General features: G+C 38.9%; 1 protein-coding gene across 1 annotated transcript; it reads left to right on the forward strand.

Moving 5' to 3' along the window:
• The first annotated feature begins 669 nt into the window (after positions 1-669).
• Positions 670-9,300, forward strand: LOC107770924 (transcription factor bHLH118-like). Its single transcript, XM_075228095.1, has 3 exons — positions 670-1,197; positions 8,118-8,471; positions 8,876-9,300. Exons 1-3 carry the CDS (start codon positions 853-855, stop codon positions 8,942-8,944), a joined length of 768 nt encoding a protein of 255 aa, XP_075084196.1. The 5' UTR covers positions 670-852; the 3' UTR covers positions 8,945-9,300.
• Positions 9,301-20,901: the final 11,601 nt, after the last annotated feature.

Below are 20,901 nucleotides of genomic sequence, written 5' to 3' on the forward strand. Positions count from 1 at the left end.
ACCTTTTTATATAAAATCTGGTTAATTTTGACAATGGATCATCGAGATATACCTTACCATAAGTGGAATTCAACCTTGAGGTTAGAGACTTCGTGTTGATAACATAATATAAAATATAGCCCAAAGTAACAATATAGAACAAGAAAAAACAAGCTAATAGATATAGAGAGAAAGAGATGAGAGATTCTTATTTCTTCTTCAATTGTGTATATTTTACTATCTATTACAAGGCCTCTATATAGGCATGAAAAGTGAAGAAAAATATGTCATTGAATATGTGATTAAGCATTTGAGAAGATCATGGAGGAAGAGTAGACATCCACCATAATTTGATTTTTCACGTGCATTTTGGTAAAAGCATTACCCAGTAATACAACTCCCAAGCAATTATTTGGTCAAACCAACTTTCGAATAGGATTAATTAGTACATTAAATATCTCACCAAGTCACGATCAGGGCAAACCTAAAGATAATTAAATCTTTATCAATTATATAAATCCATTTTGAATAATTGGTCAAGTCGCAATATTGACATAACAAAAATGTTGCTCACGGAGCTCGATAAAATGTAGGGTATTTTGTTTGCACAAGTGTGAACTAATTAATTAGCCGATTTTGGGTTAGAAGTAGAGTGACCAAACGCAGATAAAAGAAAGTGGCCGGTGAGATCCGCTTATTATCTCTTTAAGAAACTTGCAGGAATCTTGACATCAAAGGCCCCCTTCAAGATTTCCCAAATCGTACAGCCTAACAAACGTATCTCTCCTCCTTTTTCTACTTGTGATTTTATAGGTTATATCTGATACTTATTTAAGGTTGGAACCGATTAATTATTGGAATTAGTAGTGATCGATGGATAATTTCCATTCAATGCTTCCTTTACAACAAGATATTGACGATAATGATTCCCATCAGTTCCTTTATACCAACCCTTGTAATTTCCTATACCAACAAGATCTGATAACGGATTTTGCTCCGTTGGAGTTGGACAAAAACACTCTCAGGTTTAACAACAACGACAACAATAAGAAGGGAAATAAGGTAGGAAAATCGTCAGCTGTTTCTCTCCCAGTAGAAAAAACTAGTGATGACAAACAGAAGAAAGTCATGCATAGAGAAATCGAACGGCAAAGAAGACAAGAAATGGCTACTCTTTACGCTTCTCTTCGACAACAGCTTCCTCTTGAAATTATTAAGGTTTGTGAAACGTGTGTTCCTTTTTTCTTTGGATTTCCCCACCTGTCCTCGATCGCGGAGTTGCTTTTGACATTAAAATTGTTGAGGTTTTGTTTTTAAGATAAAATATTCTTAAAATGAGGGTGAATGGGATATGGAGGGAAAATGAAATTTTGAGTAAAATTTTAAGTTTCCCCCTCTTGACAATGAGACATTGTCCCATATTGGAAGAGGAAGACATTTTTGGTGGGTATATATATAATTGCTCTTCTTGTAGCTCTTAAAGAGTTAAGAAGAAAGCAAGCCTCGCGCCGTCGTCGTCGCTCGCTCGGCTCGGCTACGGCTACGGCTACGGCTACGGCTACGGATTTGGATTTAACGTAAGGCAGCCGCCTAATGCTCTTCCCACCATGAAGTGCTTGCTCCACAAACATGTAATGCTTGCTCCACCACGGAGGGTGGACGTTTGGTCTTCTTCAACATTTTGCTGCTATATATATGTGCAGCAGATGTTGAAGAAAGACACTCAACACACAACACACAATTCGCTCAACAAATTGGCTATACATTTGCACTCCTTCTTCTCAGCATTTCCATACGATTTTCTGAGTTTATACTCCTTCGTTCTGCATTGTTTTTAACTTCAAACAAAGCAACTGTAAGTGTGATTTGCTACCGAATTTTGTGTTCGCTGAAACACTGGGGTTTGAAGTACCGCTACACCAGTGTGTTAATCATTCTATCCTGGGAGGAAATAATCCATTACCTTGGGTACTAGGAGGGGATTAAATTCCTTAAGGAAACACTGTGAATTCAGTGGGCTCGAATTTATTATTGTTTCATTACGTTAACATATATTTTGCAGAATTATTATTTACAAATACAGCAATATTAGCGGGAATAACAATCTTAAGGAATTTAATATTTATTTCTGTATTTGTGTTATTCTTATTATTCTGCAAACTAAAATCTTTGTGGTTTGTGTACTCCCGTTTTGGAGAGTTAAGCCTTCGTGGCGTTTTGTTGGATATTAAAATCTACGTAATTTTTACTCCAGTTTGAAAACGTGTATTAAACGTTTGTTTGTGTCATTATTTTACAAAAAAAATGATGACTGAAAGCGAAAACCAAGCTGTTCCGATAGTAACTGCCAACGCATCGACAAGCCGAACACCGGCGTTGGCACCGGCAGAAAAACCCGAAAAATTTTTCGGGATTGATTTCAAGCGCTGGCAGCAGAAGATGTTCTTCTACTTAACTATGTTATGTCTACAGAAGTTCATCAAGGAAGATGTTCCTGATCTGCCAGATAAAACTCCAGATAATGAACGTTTTCTCGTGATTGAAGCGTGGAAGCATTCTGATTTTTTATGCAAGAATTATATTCTTAGCGGGCTGGATGATAATCTGTATAATGTATACAGTAGCATGGAGACCTCAAAAGAATTGTGGAATGCGCTTGAAAAGAAATATAAAACTGAAGATGCCGGGATGAAGAAATTCGTTGCCGCAAAATTTTTTGGACTACAAAATGGTAGATAGCAAATCTGTTATTACCCAAGTCCAGGAATTGCAAGTGATTATTCATGATCTACTTGCTGAAGGTCTTGTCATCAACGAAGCATTCCAAGTAGCAGCAATGATTGAGAAGTTGCCTCCGTTGTGGAAGGACTTCAAAAATTATTTGAAACACATAAGAAAGGAAATGTCCCTTGAAGATCTCATTGTTCGGTTGAGAATCGAAGAGGACAATAAAGCTGCTGAAAGGAGAGGCCATAGAAATTCAACAATAATGGGAGCAAATATTGTTGAAGCTAACAAAAAGAGGAAGAAGGCTTCTGGTCCGAAATACAACCCAAGCAAGAAGCGGTTCAGTGGAAACTGCTACAACTATGGAAAAACTGGACACAAGTCTACGGAGTGTCGTGCTCCGAAGAAAGACAAGAAAAGAGGTCAAGCAAACATGGTAGTAAACCATGATGATGTTGATAACTTGTGTGCCATGCTTTCTGAATGTAACTTGGTGGGAAATCCTAAACTGTGTTGGTTTGATTCAGGAGCCACTTGCCATGTTTGTGCAGTTAGAGAGGCTTTTGCTTCTTATGCACTTGCTGAACCCGGAGAGACAGTTTATATGGGAAATGCTTCAACAGCAAAAGTTGAAGGATATGGGAAGATATTTCTGAAAATGACTTCTGGCAAGGTCATGACTTTGAACAATGTCCTTCATGTTCCCGAAATGAGAAAGAATTTAGTCTCTACTGGACTTCTTGTTAAGCACGGTTTTAAGTGCGTTTTTGTGTCAAACAAGATTGTAATTAGTAAGAATGAAATATTTGTAGGAAAAGGTTACCTTACCGAGGGCCTTTTCAACCTAAATGTAATGGTTGTGAAAAATAATAATGATATTTCAGCTTCTTCTTACTTACTTGAGTCAAATGATTTATGGCATGTACGTTTGGGTCATGTCAATTATAAAACATTGCGGAAAATGATTAACTTGGAAGTACTGCCCAAGTTTGAATGCGAAAAATCAAAATGTCAAACATGTGTGAAATCTAAGTATGTTAAACATCCTTATAAGTCAGTTGAAAGGAATTCAAATCCTTTAGACTTAATTCACACAGATATTTGTGACATGAAGTCAATACCATCTCGTGGTGGAAAGAAGTATTTCATAACTTTTATTGACGATGGTACTCGATATTGCTATGTTTACTTACTGAATAGTAAAGATGAAGCAATAGACGCATTCAGGCAATACAAAAATGAAGTTGAAATGCAACTTAACAAGAAAGTAAAAATGATAAGAAGTGATAGGGGTGGTGAATATGAATCTCCTTTTGAAGAAATATGTTTAGAATATGGAATTATTCATCAAACAACAGCCCCTTACACGCCCCAATCTAATGGGATTGCGGAAAGAAAGAATCGCACATTAAAGGAGATGATGAATGCGTTGTTGATAAGTTCTGGTTTGCCACAGAACTTGTGGGGGGAAGCCATTCTTACGGCTAATCGAATATTAAATCGAGTGCCCTATAGCAAAACACAATCCATTCCATATGAAAAATAGAAAGGAAGGAAGCCCAACTTGAATTACTTTAAAGTGTGGGGGTGTTTGGCAAAAGTGCAAGTTCCTAAACCCAAAAGGGTAAAGATAGGACCGAAAACCGTTGATTGTGTTTTCATAGGATATGCGACAAATAGTAAAGCATATCGATTTCTGGTTCATAAATCAGAAAATCCCGACATTCATAATAATACGGTTATAGAATCAGATAATGCTGAGTTCTTTGAAAATATATATCCGTATAAAAAGGAATGTGAGTCGTTTGATGAAGGATCTAAACGACCTCGGGAAGAAACAAAAGAAAGTACACGTAATCAGGAGAATCCAAGACGTAGTAAACGTCAAAGAACGTCTACTTCATTTGGACCAGATTTTGTGACTTTCTTATTGGAGAATGAGCCTCAAACATTTAAAGAAGCTATGACTTCTTCGGAATCATTGTTTTGGAAAGAGGCAGTCAATAGTGAAATAGAATCCATATTGAACAACCATACATGGGAATTGGTTGATCTTCCTCCTGGAAATAAACCTTTGGGTTCTAAATGGATTTTTAAGAGAAAAATCAAAGATGATGGTACTATTGATAAATTCAAGGCAAGGCTCGTAGTCAAAGGGTATAGACAACGAGAAGGTCTAGACTACTTTGATACATACTCTCCAGTTACAAGAATTACGTCCATACGGATGTTAGTAGCATTAGCTGCAGTGTATGGTCTTGAAATTCATCAAATGGATGTTAAGACTGCCTTCTTAAATGGAGAGTTGGAGGAAGAAATTTACATGGAACAACCTGAAGGGTTTGTGGTTCCAGGTAAAGAAAAGAAGGTATGTAGACTTGTTAAGTCTCTTTACGGACTAAAACAAGCACCCAAATAATGGCATGTGAAATTTGACCAAACAATGTTGTCAAATGGTTTTAAGATAAATGAATATGATAAATGTGTGTATATTAAAAATGTTCCAAATCACATAGTCATTGTTTGCCTATATGTGGATGATATGCTGATAATGAGTAATGACATTGCCAACATAAATGCTACTAAGCGTATGCTCAATAGCAAGTTTGATATGAAAGACTTGGGAGTTGCTGATTTAATTCTGGGAATTAAGATCCATAAGACTCCTCAAGGTCTGGCATTGTCACAATCTCATTATATTAAGACAGTACTTGAAAAATTCAAGCACTTGGGCTTTAAAGTTGCAAAGACTCCAATTGACGTGAATCTTGCATTAGCAAAGAACAAAGGCCAAAGCATATCACAATTGAATTATGCTCGTGTGTTGGGATGCTTAATGTATATCATGAATTGTACACGACCAGATATAGCTTGTGCTATAAGTAAACTGAGTCGATATACGAGCAATCCAGGCCAATCTCATTGGATGGCAATGAAACGAGTTTTGGAATATTTAGAACATACCCAGAACTTTGAATTGCACTACAGTAATTTCCCTGCGGTGATTGAGGGATACTGTGATGCAAATTGGATCACCGGGTCAACTGATTCTAAGTCCACGAGTGGATATGTATTCACTATTGGTGGAAGAGCGGTATCTTGGAAGTCGTCCAAACAAACATGTATTGCCCGCTCTACAATGGAGGCTGAATTCATAGCCTTAGATAAAGCCGGTGAAGAAGCTGAATGGCTCCGGAATTTCTTAGAAGACATTCCATTTTGGCCCAAACCGTTGGCACCAATATGCATACATTGTGATAGTCAAGCAGCAATTGGAAGGGCTGGGAGCATTATGTATAACGGTAAATCTCGTCATATACGACGAAGACATAAAACCGTTAGGCAATTACTCTCTAGAGGAATTATCACGATTGACTATATAAAGTCAAGTGATAATGTGTCGGATCCACTTACAAAAGGCCTAACTAGAGAGGTAGTTGAGAAATCATCAAGAGGAATGGGGCTATGGCCGAGAACAAGTCATTGTGGCGGTAACTCTACCTAGAAGACTGGAGATCCCAAGATCTAGGTTCAAGGAGATCAAACAAAGTCATTAATGACGGTTCAACATTGTCAAATAAAATTTTAGTTCGTTCTCGTGATGAGACAATGTTCAGTACCAAGGATAAAGCATTAAGGCTTTTTAATGATTTCTAAATTTGATACGGGGTATATCAAATAGTGTATCTACAGGATGACACATTTAGGAATCACCTATGTAAGTGTGAAGTGTTAGCCGCTTCAAGGAGAACTTTGTAAGGCCAGTTCTCTACGCACTTATGAAACCAGGCGGTGTTCATGGCTGAAACGAACACAACAATGAGAACCAAAGACGGTTAAGGGTTGATTGTGTGACTTATGGTTGTCTAGGTATACACCAAAGATCGACGGTTCAAAGATATCAAATCTACCGATTGACCGAGTATATCCGACATAAGTTTACTACGGAAAGTTCAAAGGAAAACCTACTTATCCAGATGCGATTAATCCTTACTTGTAAATCACACAGTTTTTTCATGCATACTTCCGTGATATAGCCATTCCCCATTCATATGGGGGATTGTTGAGGTTTTGTTTTTAAGATGAAATATTCTTAAAATGAGGGTGAATGGGAAATGGAGGGAAAATAAAAATTTGAGTAAAATTTTAAGTTTCCCCCTCTTGACAATGAGACATTGTCCCATATTGGAAGAGGAAGACATTTTTGGTGGGTATATATATAATTGCTCTTCTTGTAGCTCTTAAAGAGTTAAGAAGAAAGCAAGCCTCGCGCCGTCGTCGTCGTCGCTCGCTCGGCTCGGCTACGGCTACGGCTACGGCTTCGGCTTCGGCTTCGGCTTCGGTTTTGGATTTGGATTTGAATTTGGATTTGGAATTGGATTTGGTCAAATGATCGATTGATTGATTAATTTTTTGCACCAAATTTATTTGTTAATAGTAAATATTAACGTAAGATTATCCGCATTTGTAACAGATATTTTTCAATCCGTGTATTGACCATTTGGCAGCCGCCTAATACTCTTCCCACCATGAAGTGCTTGCTCCACAAACATGAAGTGCTTGCTCCACAAACATGTAATGCTTGCTCCACCATGGAGGGTGGACGTTTGGTCTTCTTCAACATTTTGCTGCTATATATATATATGCAGCAGATGTTGAAGAAAGACACTCAACACACAACACACAATTCGCTCAACAAATTGGCTATACATTTGCACTCCTTCCTCTCAGCATTTCCATACGATTTTCTGAGTTTATACTCCTTCGTTCTGCATTGTTTTTAACTTCAAATAAAGCAACTATAAGTGTGATTTGCTACCGAATTTTGTGTTCGCTGAAACACTGGGGTTTGAAGTACCGCTACACCAGTGTGTTATTCGTTCTATCCTGGGAGGAAATAATCCATTACCTTGGGTACTAGGAGGGGATTAAATTCCTTAAGGAAACACTGTGAATTCAGTGGGCTCGAATTTATTATTGTTTCATTACGTTAACTTATATTTTGCAGAATTATTATTTACAAATACAGCAATATTGGCGGGATAACAGAAATTGCATTGATTCTCTTTTGCACTAATTCTACAAGAGACACGCCAGGTCTAGTCTCATTAATTTCTCGGGGACAGATCTGTTGCTTCATCTAATTAACGTTCATAAAACATTGCATTTAAGCAATTTATGTATGTCATTTTAATTTGCTCCGGAAGTGATAGACGTTATAGATAATGAAACAATTTCTTTTATCTTTGTTGGTGTTGTAATAAATCAGAAACTTTTTATTCAACATCTTCTTCCAGTTGAATTGAATATCTTCCTATCCTCCTATTTCCCAAAATTAGATCAATTCTATATTCCATTAATTAATGGACTCATTAAATTTGCCTAAAAGCATAAATGTTGAACATTTTCAGGGAAAACGTTCCACATCGGACCACATACTTGAGGCGGCGAATTATATAGAACACCTGCAGAAGATTGTTAGGAATTTGGAAGACAGGAGAGAAAAGTTAAAGAAGGCTTCAAATTTAAGCAATCTTGATTATACCGTAAGTGGTAGCTCGTCAACTAGTGACTCCTCGTCGTCAACAATTGTGACAGTGAAGCAATGCTTGGACGGCATGGAGATTTTGGTCAAATGTGGTGTCGAGAGTGAAGGTTTTCGCCTTTCTAGGGTTCTTGAAGTATTACTGCAAGAGGGGCTTAGCATTGTGAACTGCAGCTGCACCAAAACTAATACAAATTTACTTCACACTATCCGAACTGAGGTATAAATGCAGAAAATTGATGAGTTCTTTTCATTAGATAAGGTTAACCCATTAATAGTGCCGGAGCTAGAAGATTTAATAAGGGAATTCAAAAAATGCAAAAATGCCACACTTGTTGGTTGGACTTAATTGCGACCTAAAGAAATATTTGAGCAACTGTTTGCCTACACTATTAGCTTCCGATCACTTATCTTGAAGGATTCAACAAGTTATAGATATATACATATAAAGATTTGGTTTTACCTTATTTGCATATAAGAATAACTTTTCGAACTAAAGGGATTCAATTAAATCGTTTTAGATCATGTTGTGCCGCCCCTAACTCATATATTACCTTTTTAGTTCTTAACTTCTCTAATTGTGAAAGATCATTAACAATTTCATTTTGTTTGCGATTTTCACAGGTTGCCTCTCAGGCAAGGATTGATGTGCATGTGATCCAACAGAAACTCTCTGACATAAGTTTCAGTTGACTCTCCATTGCAAAATCAAACGGTTCTAATAGAGTGAAATGGAATAAAACGGTAGTAACCTTTAAATTTTCTTTCCCCACCACCTACAGGTTTTTGCGATCTTTATTGAAATATGAAACCTTTAAATTTTCTTTCAGTAGTAACTTTTATTGGAATAAAACGGTTCTAATAGAGTGAAATGGACCGGACAGCGAGAATTCACATAGTTAACTCTGACTAAACGCGGCGTAGTTGTTGTTGTTGTTTTAGTCTAACCTCTTTCAGTTCAGTTTTTATTTAATGTACGAAAAAATAGTTGGATTAAGTTTCTGGCATATGAATTCAGAGATTCCCGAACCCTCTTTTTTGTTGGGTAATTTGAAGTGTCTTCAGCCACACCTTCTTATGTGAAGCAGGCAATGTTAGGTTATAGGCGAGCGTTTTAGCTTGTCGTTTTGAATTTGTGAATCTTGTCTTGATTAATTCACCAAATATTTGCTGGACGGATGTATATGTTTATGAATATATATTTTGAGCAAAGAATGAATATGATAAAAAAAATAACCCACTATCTTGCCAATTATATTTATTGTATAACCGGCCCCCTATATATTCACGGCATTTCTCAAATCAATGTAGTAAAGAAGCTGAAAGTAGCTGATGAAACTAAACTAGGATACAGGAGTATGTGAATAAAAGGAGTTTGTTCTTCTAGTCAGCCAAATGAATGCATCTTGACATGTACGGGTACTAATTTCACAATCATTTGGGCATCATTTGTTGATTGCTGATCTTCCCACAATAACTAACGAGAGATTTTATTTTTTTCCTTATCACTAACATTTCTGATATTACATTTTAAGTTTGCGTAATGGATTGCACCATAACTCTAACTCTAAAAATTACATCAAAACTACAGACAAGTATAAAAGAAACCTGAAAACAGACGATTCCAACTAACACACAAGTATCATGTGTTAATCAATAAATATTACCAAAACGTGGGGTTGTTCCGCCCTTGTAAATAAATTTGATATATATATGTATGGCTTTTCCTTTCTATGGCTTTTTGAACTTTTCCTTTGCTTTTCTATTTGTGTTCGTAAAGGTTGAAATGCCTTAGCATGAAATAGTTAGGTTATATTCGAAGGTTCGATCAAACCTTGCCTTTATCGCCGCTTTGGGTTAAGGCATTGTAAGGGTTCGGTGTTACCGATAATTTTCCCCGGAAATATCCTAGGTTTATAGCCTTGCCAATGGTAGCCTTTAGAATCGGTTATAAAATAGAATTTTTCAAAGGCCTTGTTTTTGTTACGGGTCTCGGACGTCTTCGAGCCGCGTTAATATGGCCGTAATCTTTTAGTTCAGGCGTCGCCCAGTGTGCTTGCTATCCCCAGTTATCCAGGCATGCCTAAGATAACTGTCCCCGAGCAGGGGAGGCCGTAGCATTAGAAATTCGGGCGTTGCCTAATAGGTCTTTTGTCCTTGTAATCTGATAGCTCGGACCATCCGAGATTGTTTTCGATCGGCAGTCCCCGAGTGAAAGTTCGAATTCGGATTTGAGGTGGCCCTTGGGCTCGATTGGTAATCCCTGAGTGAATGTTTCGAACTCGGATTAAGGTGACCCTTGGGCTCGATACCCTTAGGGGACCGGGAGTAGGAAATTCCTTAAACGAAGTGATATCAAAAACAAGATGAGTCTTCTTTTTTATTCTTATGCACAATGATTGTATATGTATACATGTCTTGTGCCAGGGCTCGATCGATCTGTGTGGGCACTGTACATTTTGATCGTTTGGCCTTTACAATAAATCCTATTGATCAAGCCCCATCGATCACGAAGTTTCTTTCGTTGTTAAAGTCGATATCTGAGGGATATTGCCCTCTCGAATGCTGTTGTGATAATTATCACCGGTTCGTAACCGCCTTCAATTCTAAGTTAGCACAATTTACTTATTTTCTCGTTAGAAACCTTGTCGAAAAACCCATTTGGGACAAAATCGGTTCAAGAAAAAAAGAGTGCAATACATGCTTTCAGACCTAGGACTTTGTATCATCCTTTGTTGGTTACCTGCAAGTGTTAGCTTGAAACGGAAAAAATAGAAGAAAGAATCAGGGTCGTACCTTAGCAATAATTTTGCTTTAAGTGGGTTATATTCCAGTTGTTCGGTAATTGCTCGTTTTTCATTGTTCCGAGCTTATAGGATCCTTTGCCGGTGATCTCGATAACTCGGTACTGCCCTTCCCAGTTCGGCCCTAATTTCCCTTCGTTCGGGTTTGGCATAGTTGGCTTCAGCTGAGGCTCAGCTTCGGGCTACAAAGGAGAAGAATTTGGCGCAGGCCAAAACGATCGAGGGACTCCAATCTCAGCTGAACTCGGCTATTTCTGGTCAAGATAATCTGGCCAAGGAGCTCGAGGCTGCCAAGTTAGAGGTCGTCACGGCCAAGACCGAGGCTGATAAAAAGGTGGCCCAGTTCAAGGTTAATGTTGAGGCTATCCAGGATTATGCAAAAAACATGATGAAGCATGCGAGGTGGGAATCCTGAAGGGATGCCCTCGAGGGAGTCCATGCTCAGAACTTCGACATATTGATCGAAATCAAGAACGCCAAGAAACCCCTATTATAGTATATGCTGATAATAACATGGATCATATGTTTCATAATTGGTACTTGGCAGATGATACTTGATAGAGTATAGCATAAATTGAAGACAATATAAACACATGCTTCACGTCCAACTCGTGGGATTTTAAAATTCCAATTAAAAGCAGCCGTTAGAGTAACAGTGCTATTCATTAAAAAATAGAATTACTGTACTATAGGTTGAAATTTCAGTGGCGCTGCTGGCAATAAGACAAAGACAGCTATTTGCAAACTTGCTTTACTTCAAAGCTAAAATTCAATTAGACGGACGGTCCAAGAATTTCTCACACACATACAAAAAAAGGGATTTCCATCAAAGCAATTCTTTATAAGAAGAGTAGAAAGTCATCTCTGAAATGGAAAAGTCATCCCTAGGTTAAGCAATAAAGAAGTAGTACAATATTCTTGTCATCCACTGTATCAGATTTGATGGGTCTTAAAAGATTTAAATTATACATATTGATAATATAAAAATTATTTCTATTATTAGTGAATTTTAATTTGCGATAATGTCATAGTACTATGTTTACCATAGTATTAATTAGGGTCTATAAAAAAGCTTACTAGTAATTATCTTATAAGTACTCCATCCGTTTCAATTTAATAGACAACTAAAAATTTATGCCAACTTTAGGCTTGCAAAGAGAAAATATGCTTTATTGAAACAAACGTTAAAATTAGTTAATTAGAGATAGAGCCAATATAGTGAAAACAAAATCTTATTACCATAAAAACAAGTTAATGCGAATCAAGATTTTACTTATATAACTTTTTTTCATATTTAAATTATGTAAGTATTTTTCTTAAATGTTTTTCAGGTTTTTATCATGTTAGGAATTACCTAAGTATTATCATTTTAATTTTGTAGTACTAACCACGCAAGAATCATCAAACATGTCAAAATCCATTTTTCCTGATTTCTTCTATGAACCATGTGAATATTGTTAATTCTAATATCACATGTGCACGAAGTCTTAAGGTGATTTATAAATTTATTATTTTTTAATTCAACTGTTTAATAATTATTGATGGATAACACGTATATTATATTATATATTAAACATAATTTTATCATTTAATTTTTTTTTAAATAATTATAACTTTAAAATCAACTAATTGTTTTTATAATAGGAGCTCCTAATATTTAAAACTTCAAAATCGAATGACAATTAACTTATATGAATTATTTTCTCATTTAAATTGCATAAAATAACTATATAACTCCTTAATCTAATTCATATCCAAAGAAGAAAAATTAAAAATTTAATTTTAATTCCTTATTTGCCAAGATCTATAACAATCATGAATATTAAATATAAATGAACTAAGTTGCACCCTGTTTTAACAATATTTTTTGGAATTAAAGAATGAGAATATTAAGGTATATTATCTCATATTTAGAGGTTGTGAGTTCGAGTCACTCCAAGAGCAAGGTGGGGAGTTCTTGTAGGGAGGGAGCCGAGGTTCTATCGGAAACAGCCTCTCTACCCTAGGGTAGGGGTAAGGTCTGCGTACAAACTACCCTCCCCAGACCCCACTAGTGGGATTATACTGGGTTGTTATTGTTGTTGTATCTCATATTTCGAATGATAAATTCAATCAAAAGTATTATATTATCAATTCAAATTAGAGAAATGAGTTTGGATATAATAATGAACAAGAATACTAATGTCACGATCCAGAATCTCAACCTCGAGGTCGTGATGGCGCCTAACATCCACTAGCTAGGCAAGCCGACGTGAGATAATTGAATTGCTATTTTTTAACAGTTTAAACACAATGATGATATACAACGAGAAATAAAAAACCAATCTGATACAGTACCGACATAAGTCGTGATAATATCTACTCCCAAAAATCCGGAGTTACGAGTACACGAGCAACTAGAAGTTCTACAAATAGAGTCTGAAATAAATACAATTGTTTCGAAGGAAATGAACAGTAAATGAGGGAAGAGGAAGGGGACTTCAAGGTATGCAGACGCCAACGGATCTACCTCAAGTTTCCGTATCAAATAATCCGAGTTGACGCACCTCACGCACCACTGGGACCAATATCAGAATCTGCACAAGAAATACAGAAGTATAGTATGAGTACAATCGACCCAATGTACTCCGTAAGTGTCGAGCCTAACCTCGACGAGGTAGTGACGAGGCTATGAAAGGATACCAATGTAAATAAACATGTACAAGTTTATATACGAAGCAGTAACAATAAGAGTGAAATACAACGTACAAACTAGGAGGGGACATACAAAAAGGGGGGAAATATGATAATTACGACATGTATGAAATCACGTAATAGTCAGATAAACCAATGATATGAAAATGGCACGGCATCACCCTTTATTCTTTTACTCTCGTCCTTACCATGAAATGGTGATATAGGTAAAATAAAATGTCACGAGATCACCCTTCGTGCTTTTACTCTCAACCTCACCATGTAATAATGAATAAATGAGATGAATGGCATGACATCACCCTTCGTATTTTTACTCTCTTCCTCACCATATAATAATGAATAAATGAGATAAATTATATGGCATCACCCTTCGTGCTTTTACTCTCTTCCTCACTATGTATTAATCAATAAATGAGATAAATACAATGGCACTGCATCACCCTTCGTGCTTTTACACTCTTCCTTACCATGTAATAAAGATAATATGAATTCGAAAAAATAAATAATGCGGAGAATGTATTTAAGGTCAAATATGATGCCAAGATACCAAATTTTAACTTCCAAAATACTCAACAATTACGAAATAAGCAATAATTACGGAAGACATAATCAAAGAAGTAATAACCTAACCTAAGCATGGATATCATAATTAATAATGGAATAAAACATAAGTAAACAAGTTCCACCCGCATGATTTAACCCAACAATAACGCATAAGTACTCGTCACCTCACATATACATTGTACCCACACATTAAACACGTAGCAAATAGACTAATAAGTCTTAATCCCTCAAGTCAAAGTTAACCACGATACTTACCTCACTCCGCAATCAAATCAAAGCTCAACCGGGACCTTTTCTCTAAAATTTGCCTCCAAACCAATTGAATCTAACCAAATATAGTTCAAGAAATTCAAAATAATCTTTAGAAATTACCCACGAGTGAAACAAATTCAATATTCAATGATTTTGGAAAAGGTCAACAAAAGTCAACCCCAGGCCCGCTTGATCAAAACCCGAGATTCGGACCAAAATACAATTACCCAATTACCCCGAGCCCGATTATGTGATTAGTTTCGAAATCTGACCTTAATTTGAGGTCTAAATCTCAATTTTACAAAAATTTTCAATTCTACCCAAATCCCTAATTTCTACCATGAAAGAGCATAGATTAAAGGTTAGAAATCAATGGGTATTGATAGAAATAGAAGAAAACGAGTTAAATTTACTAACCTATGAAGTGAGGATGAAATTTCTCTTCAAAATCCCCTCTACGCCGAGTTCTAATGTGAAGATGGTGAAAAATGAAGAAAATCCCGTCTTTGGGATATTTAATTGACTGCGCGTCATGCCTTCTTCGCGATCGCGAAGGGCCTGACGCGATCACGAAGCATAACAGCCCTATTAGCCTATGCGTTCGCGATGTTCCTCACGCGTTTGTGAAGGCTTCTCCCCTCTGGTTTCGCGATCGCGAGCCAGGGCTCGCGTTCGCGTAGAGTAAGAACTCACTTCCCAGTCCCCCTCCTAACACTGTGTGTTCGCGAAGGACAGGTCGCGTTCACGGAGGGTAGACCCCCCATTACTCCGTGTTCGCAACCAACTCCTCGTGTTCGCGAAGAGTAAATTCCTCCCTAGCCCAGTCTCCCCTTCGCGATCGCGAGAGCACCTTCGCCATCCCGTCATGGTAGAGGCTATATGAGTCATCTAGTTCACTCAACACTTCCAGCTTCTAGTGGTGCTCTTGTTATTCCAAGGTCTCGGGTTGCACACTTTGCTCAACCACTTTCTAGTGCACCTCCTGCACGGGGTGCCTTCAGCGGCTAGTCTAGCCGACCAGGCTCGAGCCAGCCCTAGCCGCCACATCCATCGGGAGCTTTATTTGAGTGTGGCAATACTCGCCACATGATTAGAGACTACCCCAGATTCAGTAGGGGTGCACCTCCCCAGGCTACTTAGGCTCCGCATATTCAGTCAGGTCCACAGACATCCCAGGCCATGGTTACAACCCCAGTTGCCGCTCCACCCGCTCAGCCAGCTAGGGATAGGGGATGCACGAGTAGAGGTCGACCTAGAGAGGGAAGCCATGCTAGATTCTATGATTTTTCGGGTAGGACAGAGGTAGTTGCTTCAGACTCAGTCATAATAGGTATGGTTCCTATTTGCCATAGAGATGCATTGGTCTTATTTGATCCGGTATCCAATTATTCATATGTGTCATCTTACTTTGCTCCGTATTTGGATATATCACGTGATTCCTTGAGTTCTCCTATTTATGTGTCCACACATGTGGGAGACTCTATTGTTGTGGATTGTGTGTATTAGTCACGTTTAGTTGTTATTGGTGGCTTCGAGACTAGAGTAGATCTATTGTAACTTAGCATGGTAGACTTTGATGTTATATTGGGAATGAACTGGTTTACGCCCTATCATGCTATTCTAGATTGTCACGCCAAGACTGTGGCATTGGTCATGCCCGGTTTACCACAGTTGGAGTGGAGGGGTGCATTAGATTATGTTCCTAGCAGGGTTATATCATTTCTAAAGGCTCAACGGATGGTTGAGAAGGGGTGTGATTTTTATCTAGCCTTTGTGAGGGATGTCAGTGCTGATACTCCTATAGTTAAGTCAGTTTTGGTCGTTAGAGACTTCCCAGATGTATTTCAAACGGATCTTCCGGGCTTGCCGCCTGAAAGGACATCGATTTTGGTATTGACTAGTTGCCAGGTACTCAGCCCATTTCTATTCCACTATATCGTATGACCCCAGCAGAGCTGAAGGAGTTAAAGGAGCAGTTGCAATAGTTTCTTGATAAGGGTTTTATTCGGCCTATTGTGTCACTGTGGGGTGCTTCGGTCTTGTTTGTGAAGAAGAAGGATGGTTCTATGCGCATATGTATTGATTATCGGTAGTGAGCAAGGTTACAATGAAGAATATGTATCTATTGCCACACATTGATGACTTATTTGATCAGCTATAGGGTGCCAGAGTATTCTTAAAGATTGATTTGCGATCAGGTTATCATCAGCTAAAGATTCAGGATCTGGATATTCCTAAGACTGCCTTCAGGAATCGATATGGTCACTACGAGTTCCTCATGATGTCATTTGGGCTGACCAATGCTCCAACAGTATTTATGCACCCGATGAACAATATATTCCAGCCTTATCATGATTCATTCGTCATTGTGTTTATTGACCCGAGGATCGTGCTCCAGACCTTGAGAGAGAAGAAATTACATGCAAAATTCTCAAAGTGTGAATTCTAGCTTGATTCAGTGGCGCTTTTGGGTCATATGGTGTCGAGTAAAGGGTGATCCAAAGAATATTGAAGTAGTGCAGAGTTGGCCTAGTCCGTCTTCAGCTACTGATTTCCAGAGTTTCCTTGGTTTGGCCGGGTATTATCATTGCTTCGTAGAGGGTTTCTCATCTATTGCTGCACCTATTACCAGATTAACCCAGAAAGGTGCTACGTTCATATGGACTAAGGAGTGTGAGGCGAGCTTTCAAAAGATCATGACTGCTTTGACTACAATGCTACGGCCTTAGTATTGGTGATGCCTATGGGCTCGGGGTCTTTTACTATGTGTTATGATGCGTCACGTGTTGGCTTTGGCGCGGTGTTGATGTAAGACGGTAGGGTAATTGCCTGCACGTCTCGACAACTGAAGACTCATGAGAAGAATTATCTAGTCCATGACTTGGAGTTGGCAGCCATTGTTCATGTATTGAAGATCTGGCGGAATTATTTGTACGGTGTTCCTTGTGAGGTCTTTACCGCCACCAGAGTCTATAACGTCTGTTCAAGCAGAAAGATCTTAACTTGCATTAGCGGAGGTGGTTAGAGTTACTTAAGGACTATGATATCACCATTCTATATCATCTCGGGAAGGCCAATGTGGTGGCCGATGCCTTGAGTCGAAAGGCGAAGAGTTTGGGTAGTTTAGAATATCTACCGGTAGCGGAGAAGCCATTAGCATTGGACGTTCCGGCCTTAGCCAGCCATTTTGTTAGATTGGATGTTTTGGAGCCCAGTCAAGTTCTTGCCTGCTTGGTTTCTCGGTCTTCTCTATATGACCGTAATAGAGAACGCCAGTATGATGACCCTAATTTACTTATCTTCAAGGACACGGTTCAGCATGGCCATGCCAAGGAGGTTACTATTGGGGACGACGGTTTGTTACGGATGCAGGGCCGGTTATATGTGCCCAATATGGGTGGGTTGTGTGAGTTGATTCTTCAGGAGGCCCACAGTTTGTGGTACTCCATTCATCCGGGTGCCGCTAAGATGTATCAATAATTGAGGAAGCACTATTGGTGGAGGATGATTAAGAAAGACATAGTGGAGTATGTAGCTCAGTGCCTAAATTGTCAACAGGTGAAGTATGAGCATCAACGACAAGGTGGTTTGCTTCTTCTCGAGTGGAAATGGAAGCGTGTAACTATGCACTTCGTTGTTGGACTCCCACGGACTTAGAAGAAGTTTGACGCGGTATGGGTGATTGTGGACATGTTGATCAAGTCGGTTCATTTCATTCCGGTAGTGACTACCTATTCTTCGGAGCACCTCGCTCAGGTTTATATCCGCGAGATTGTACGACTTCATGGTGTGCAGGTATCCATCATCTCTGACCGGGGTACACAGTTCATATCACATTTCTAGAGACCTGTACAATATGAGCTAGGTACACAGGTGGAGTTGAGTACAACATTTTACCCTCAGATGGACGGACAGTCCGAGCGCACTATTCAGATATTGGAGGATACAGCCTAATCTAGACAGAAGTTTTCCTACAACAATAACTACCAGTCGATTATTCAGATGGCTCCGTATGAGGCTCTATATGGGAGACGGTGTCGTTGTCCTGTTGGGTGATTTGAGCCGGGAGAGGCTAAGTTATTAGGCACGTATCTGGTTTGTGATGCTTTGGAGAAGGTCAAAATGATCCAGATACAACCCAATCTAGACAGAAGAGTTATGCGGACAAGAAGGTTTGCGATGTTGCATTCATGGTTGGAGAGCGGGTCTTGCTCCGGGTTTCACCCATGGAGGGTGTGATGAGGTTCGGGAAGAAGAGAAAGTTGAGCCCTAGGTATATAGAGCCTTTTGAGATCCTTGAGAGGTAGTAGAAATGATCTCCGGTCGGTCTCGAGCTAATGTGCTCACATGGGTTGTGGTGGCATGAGGTGTTAAACAGGGATTTTGGGCAACTCCGAAGTAGTTCTTGGCACGTTTGAGGACGAACGTATGTTTAAGTAGGGGAGAATGTAATGACCCACCGGTCATTTTGAGCTCTAGCGTGTCGTTCGACGGTTTGAGGCCTCGAGTAGCATCACTTCATGTTTTATGATTTGTATTTGTTGTCGGAATTGAATTTCGGGAAGTTCAGAGTTCATTCGGAAGGAAAATTCTCAATTCGTAAGCTTTAAGTTGGAAGAGTTGACCAAGGTTGGACTTTTGGGTAAACCACCTCAGAATCGAGATTTAAAGATTCCATTAGGTTCGTATGATGATTTCAGACTTGGGCGTATGTTCGGTTCGAGTATCGGGTGGTCCGGGAGCACTTTGACGCTTATTGTGGAAAGTTGGCACTTTGAAAGTTTAGAATTTCTTAAGTTTGATTTGAAGTAGACTTTGGTGTTATCAATGTCTGTTTGGGGTTTCGAGCCTTGCAATAGGTTCGTATCATGATTTGTGACTTGTACGTAAAGTTTGGCATTATTCAAGAATGTTAAAGTTTTATTTTGACGCGTTCGTCGAAGTTTGAATATTTGGAAGTTGAAAGAAGGTTTTTTATCGTCGATTCATGGTTTTGATGTAAGAGCGTACACAATCGCGAAGTGTTCCTTTTGGGGTGCTTTCAGACCATTTCTCTATATGTTGCAGCTACTGGTTTCTGGTGTGTTAGGTATGCATCACGATCACGGAAGAGTGTACGTGATCGCGAAGTGTAAAGTGGACTGGTGGAGCTTTTGTTCTACGCGATCGCAGAAATGGTGTCGCTGTCGTGAAGTTTGAGCAAGAGGTTCTTCGCATTCGTGTGAGGGAATTCGCGAACGTGTAGGATTGCTGAGGCTGAGCTGTTGCACGAGAGTTGTTCTACGCAATCGCATGAGGTGTGTTGCGATGAACCGTTGAGCTAGGAGTTTATACCTTCGCGTTCTCAATGGTTGGAGCGCGATCGCGGAGGCTTGGATGGATGTGAACCGCGATCGCATAGTGGAGCTCACATCCACGTAGAAGGAATTTTTGGGCAGGGCCGGTTGGCCTTCGCGATCGCGAGGCTATTTCCGTGATCGCGAAGAGGATGAACCTGGGGATACATGATTTTTATACGGGATTTGGTTCATTTCTTTCTCATTTCTACTTGGTTGGGCGATTTTTGGAGCTCTTGGAGGGAAGACTTTCATCATCTATTATGATCAAATAGCCTAAACTGAATCAAAAGATGGTTCTATTAGGATTTATCTTGGAGAAACTTGAAATTGGGATTGATCCTGATGATTCATTAGAGGCAAAGTTAACCACAATAGAAGTATAGTTAGATCTCTAACAATGTATGTAGGGCGAATTTCTTTCTTGGTATGAGTTAGTGTAAGTTTCTCATTCTTTCTAAATGATTCCTGTATTGTAAGGTTTAGTAGTTATACGCCCTTCTAGTTGATGTTGTTCCATCCTTATACATTCTTGCTGGTAGCATTTCTAGTAAAGTCTAAAATGTTCCAGTTGGTATCCTGAGGTCGGAGTGCTTGATTCATGCTGGGTTTAAAGTTGATATCCCTTGAAATAGACATTTAATTGCATATATATATATATATATACACACACACACACACTTATTTTACCGAGCCATGCCATAGTCAGCCGTGTACAATTCCTATTGTGCAACCACTGATTAGTTGTGTATGATGAAAAAGATATGAATCTCGACCAATCCCTTCTGCATAGGCCCAGGTATGACCGAGCTCTCCACGAGACTGGGTACAAAACGTTGGGTTATACGACATTACCGATCCCTCCTGCGGCTGGGTACGACCGAGCCCTTGTGTGGCCAGGTAACTATGATGTGTGAAGTGAGGTTACCGAGCCCTCCTCTTGCTGGGTACGACCAAGTCCTCTATGAGATCGGGTATGGAGTGATAAAATATGCCCCAA

This window comes from Nicotiana tabacum, chromosome 13 (assembly GCF_000715075.1).
Source record: "Nicotiana tabacum cultivar K326 chromosome 13, ASM71507v2, whole genome shotgun sequence".
Classification (NCBI taxonomy): Eukaryota; Viridiplantae; Streptophyta; class Magnoliopsida; order Solanales; family Solanaceae; genus Nicotiana; species Nicotiana tabacum.

Coding starts and splice junctions, on each gene's coding strand:
- LOC107770924 (XM_075228095.1), top strand. CDS start 853: ATGGATAATTTCCATTCAATGCTTCCTTTACAACAAGATATTGACGAT. Junction 1,198..8,117: donor TTCCTCTTGAAATTATTAAG/GTTTGTGAAACG, acceptor GAACATTTTCAG/GGAAAACGTTCCACATCGGA. Junction 8,472..8,875: donor TTCACACTATCCGAACTGAG/GTATAAATGCAG, acceptor CGATTTTCACAG/GTTGCCTCTCAGGCAAGGAT.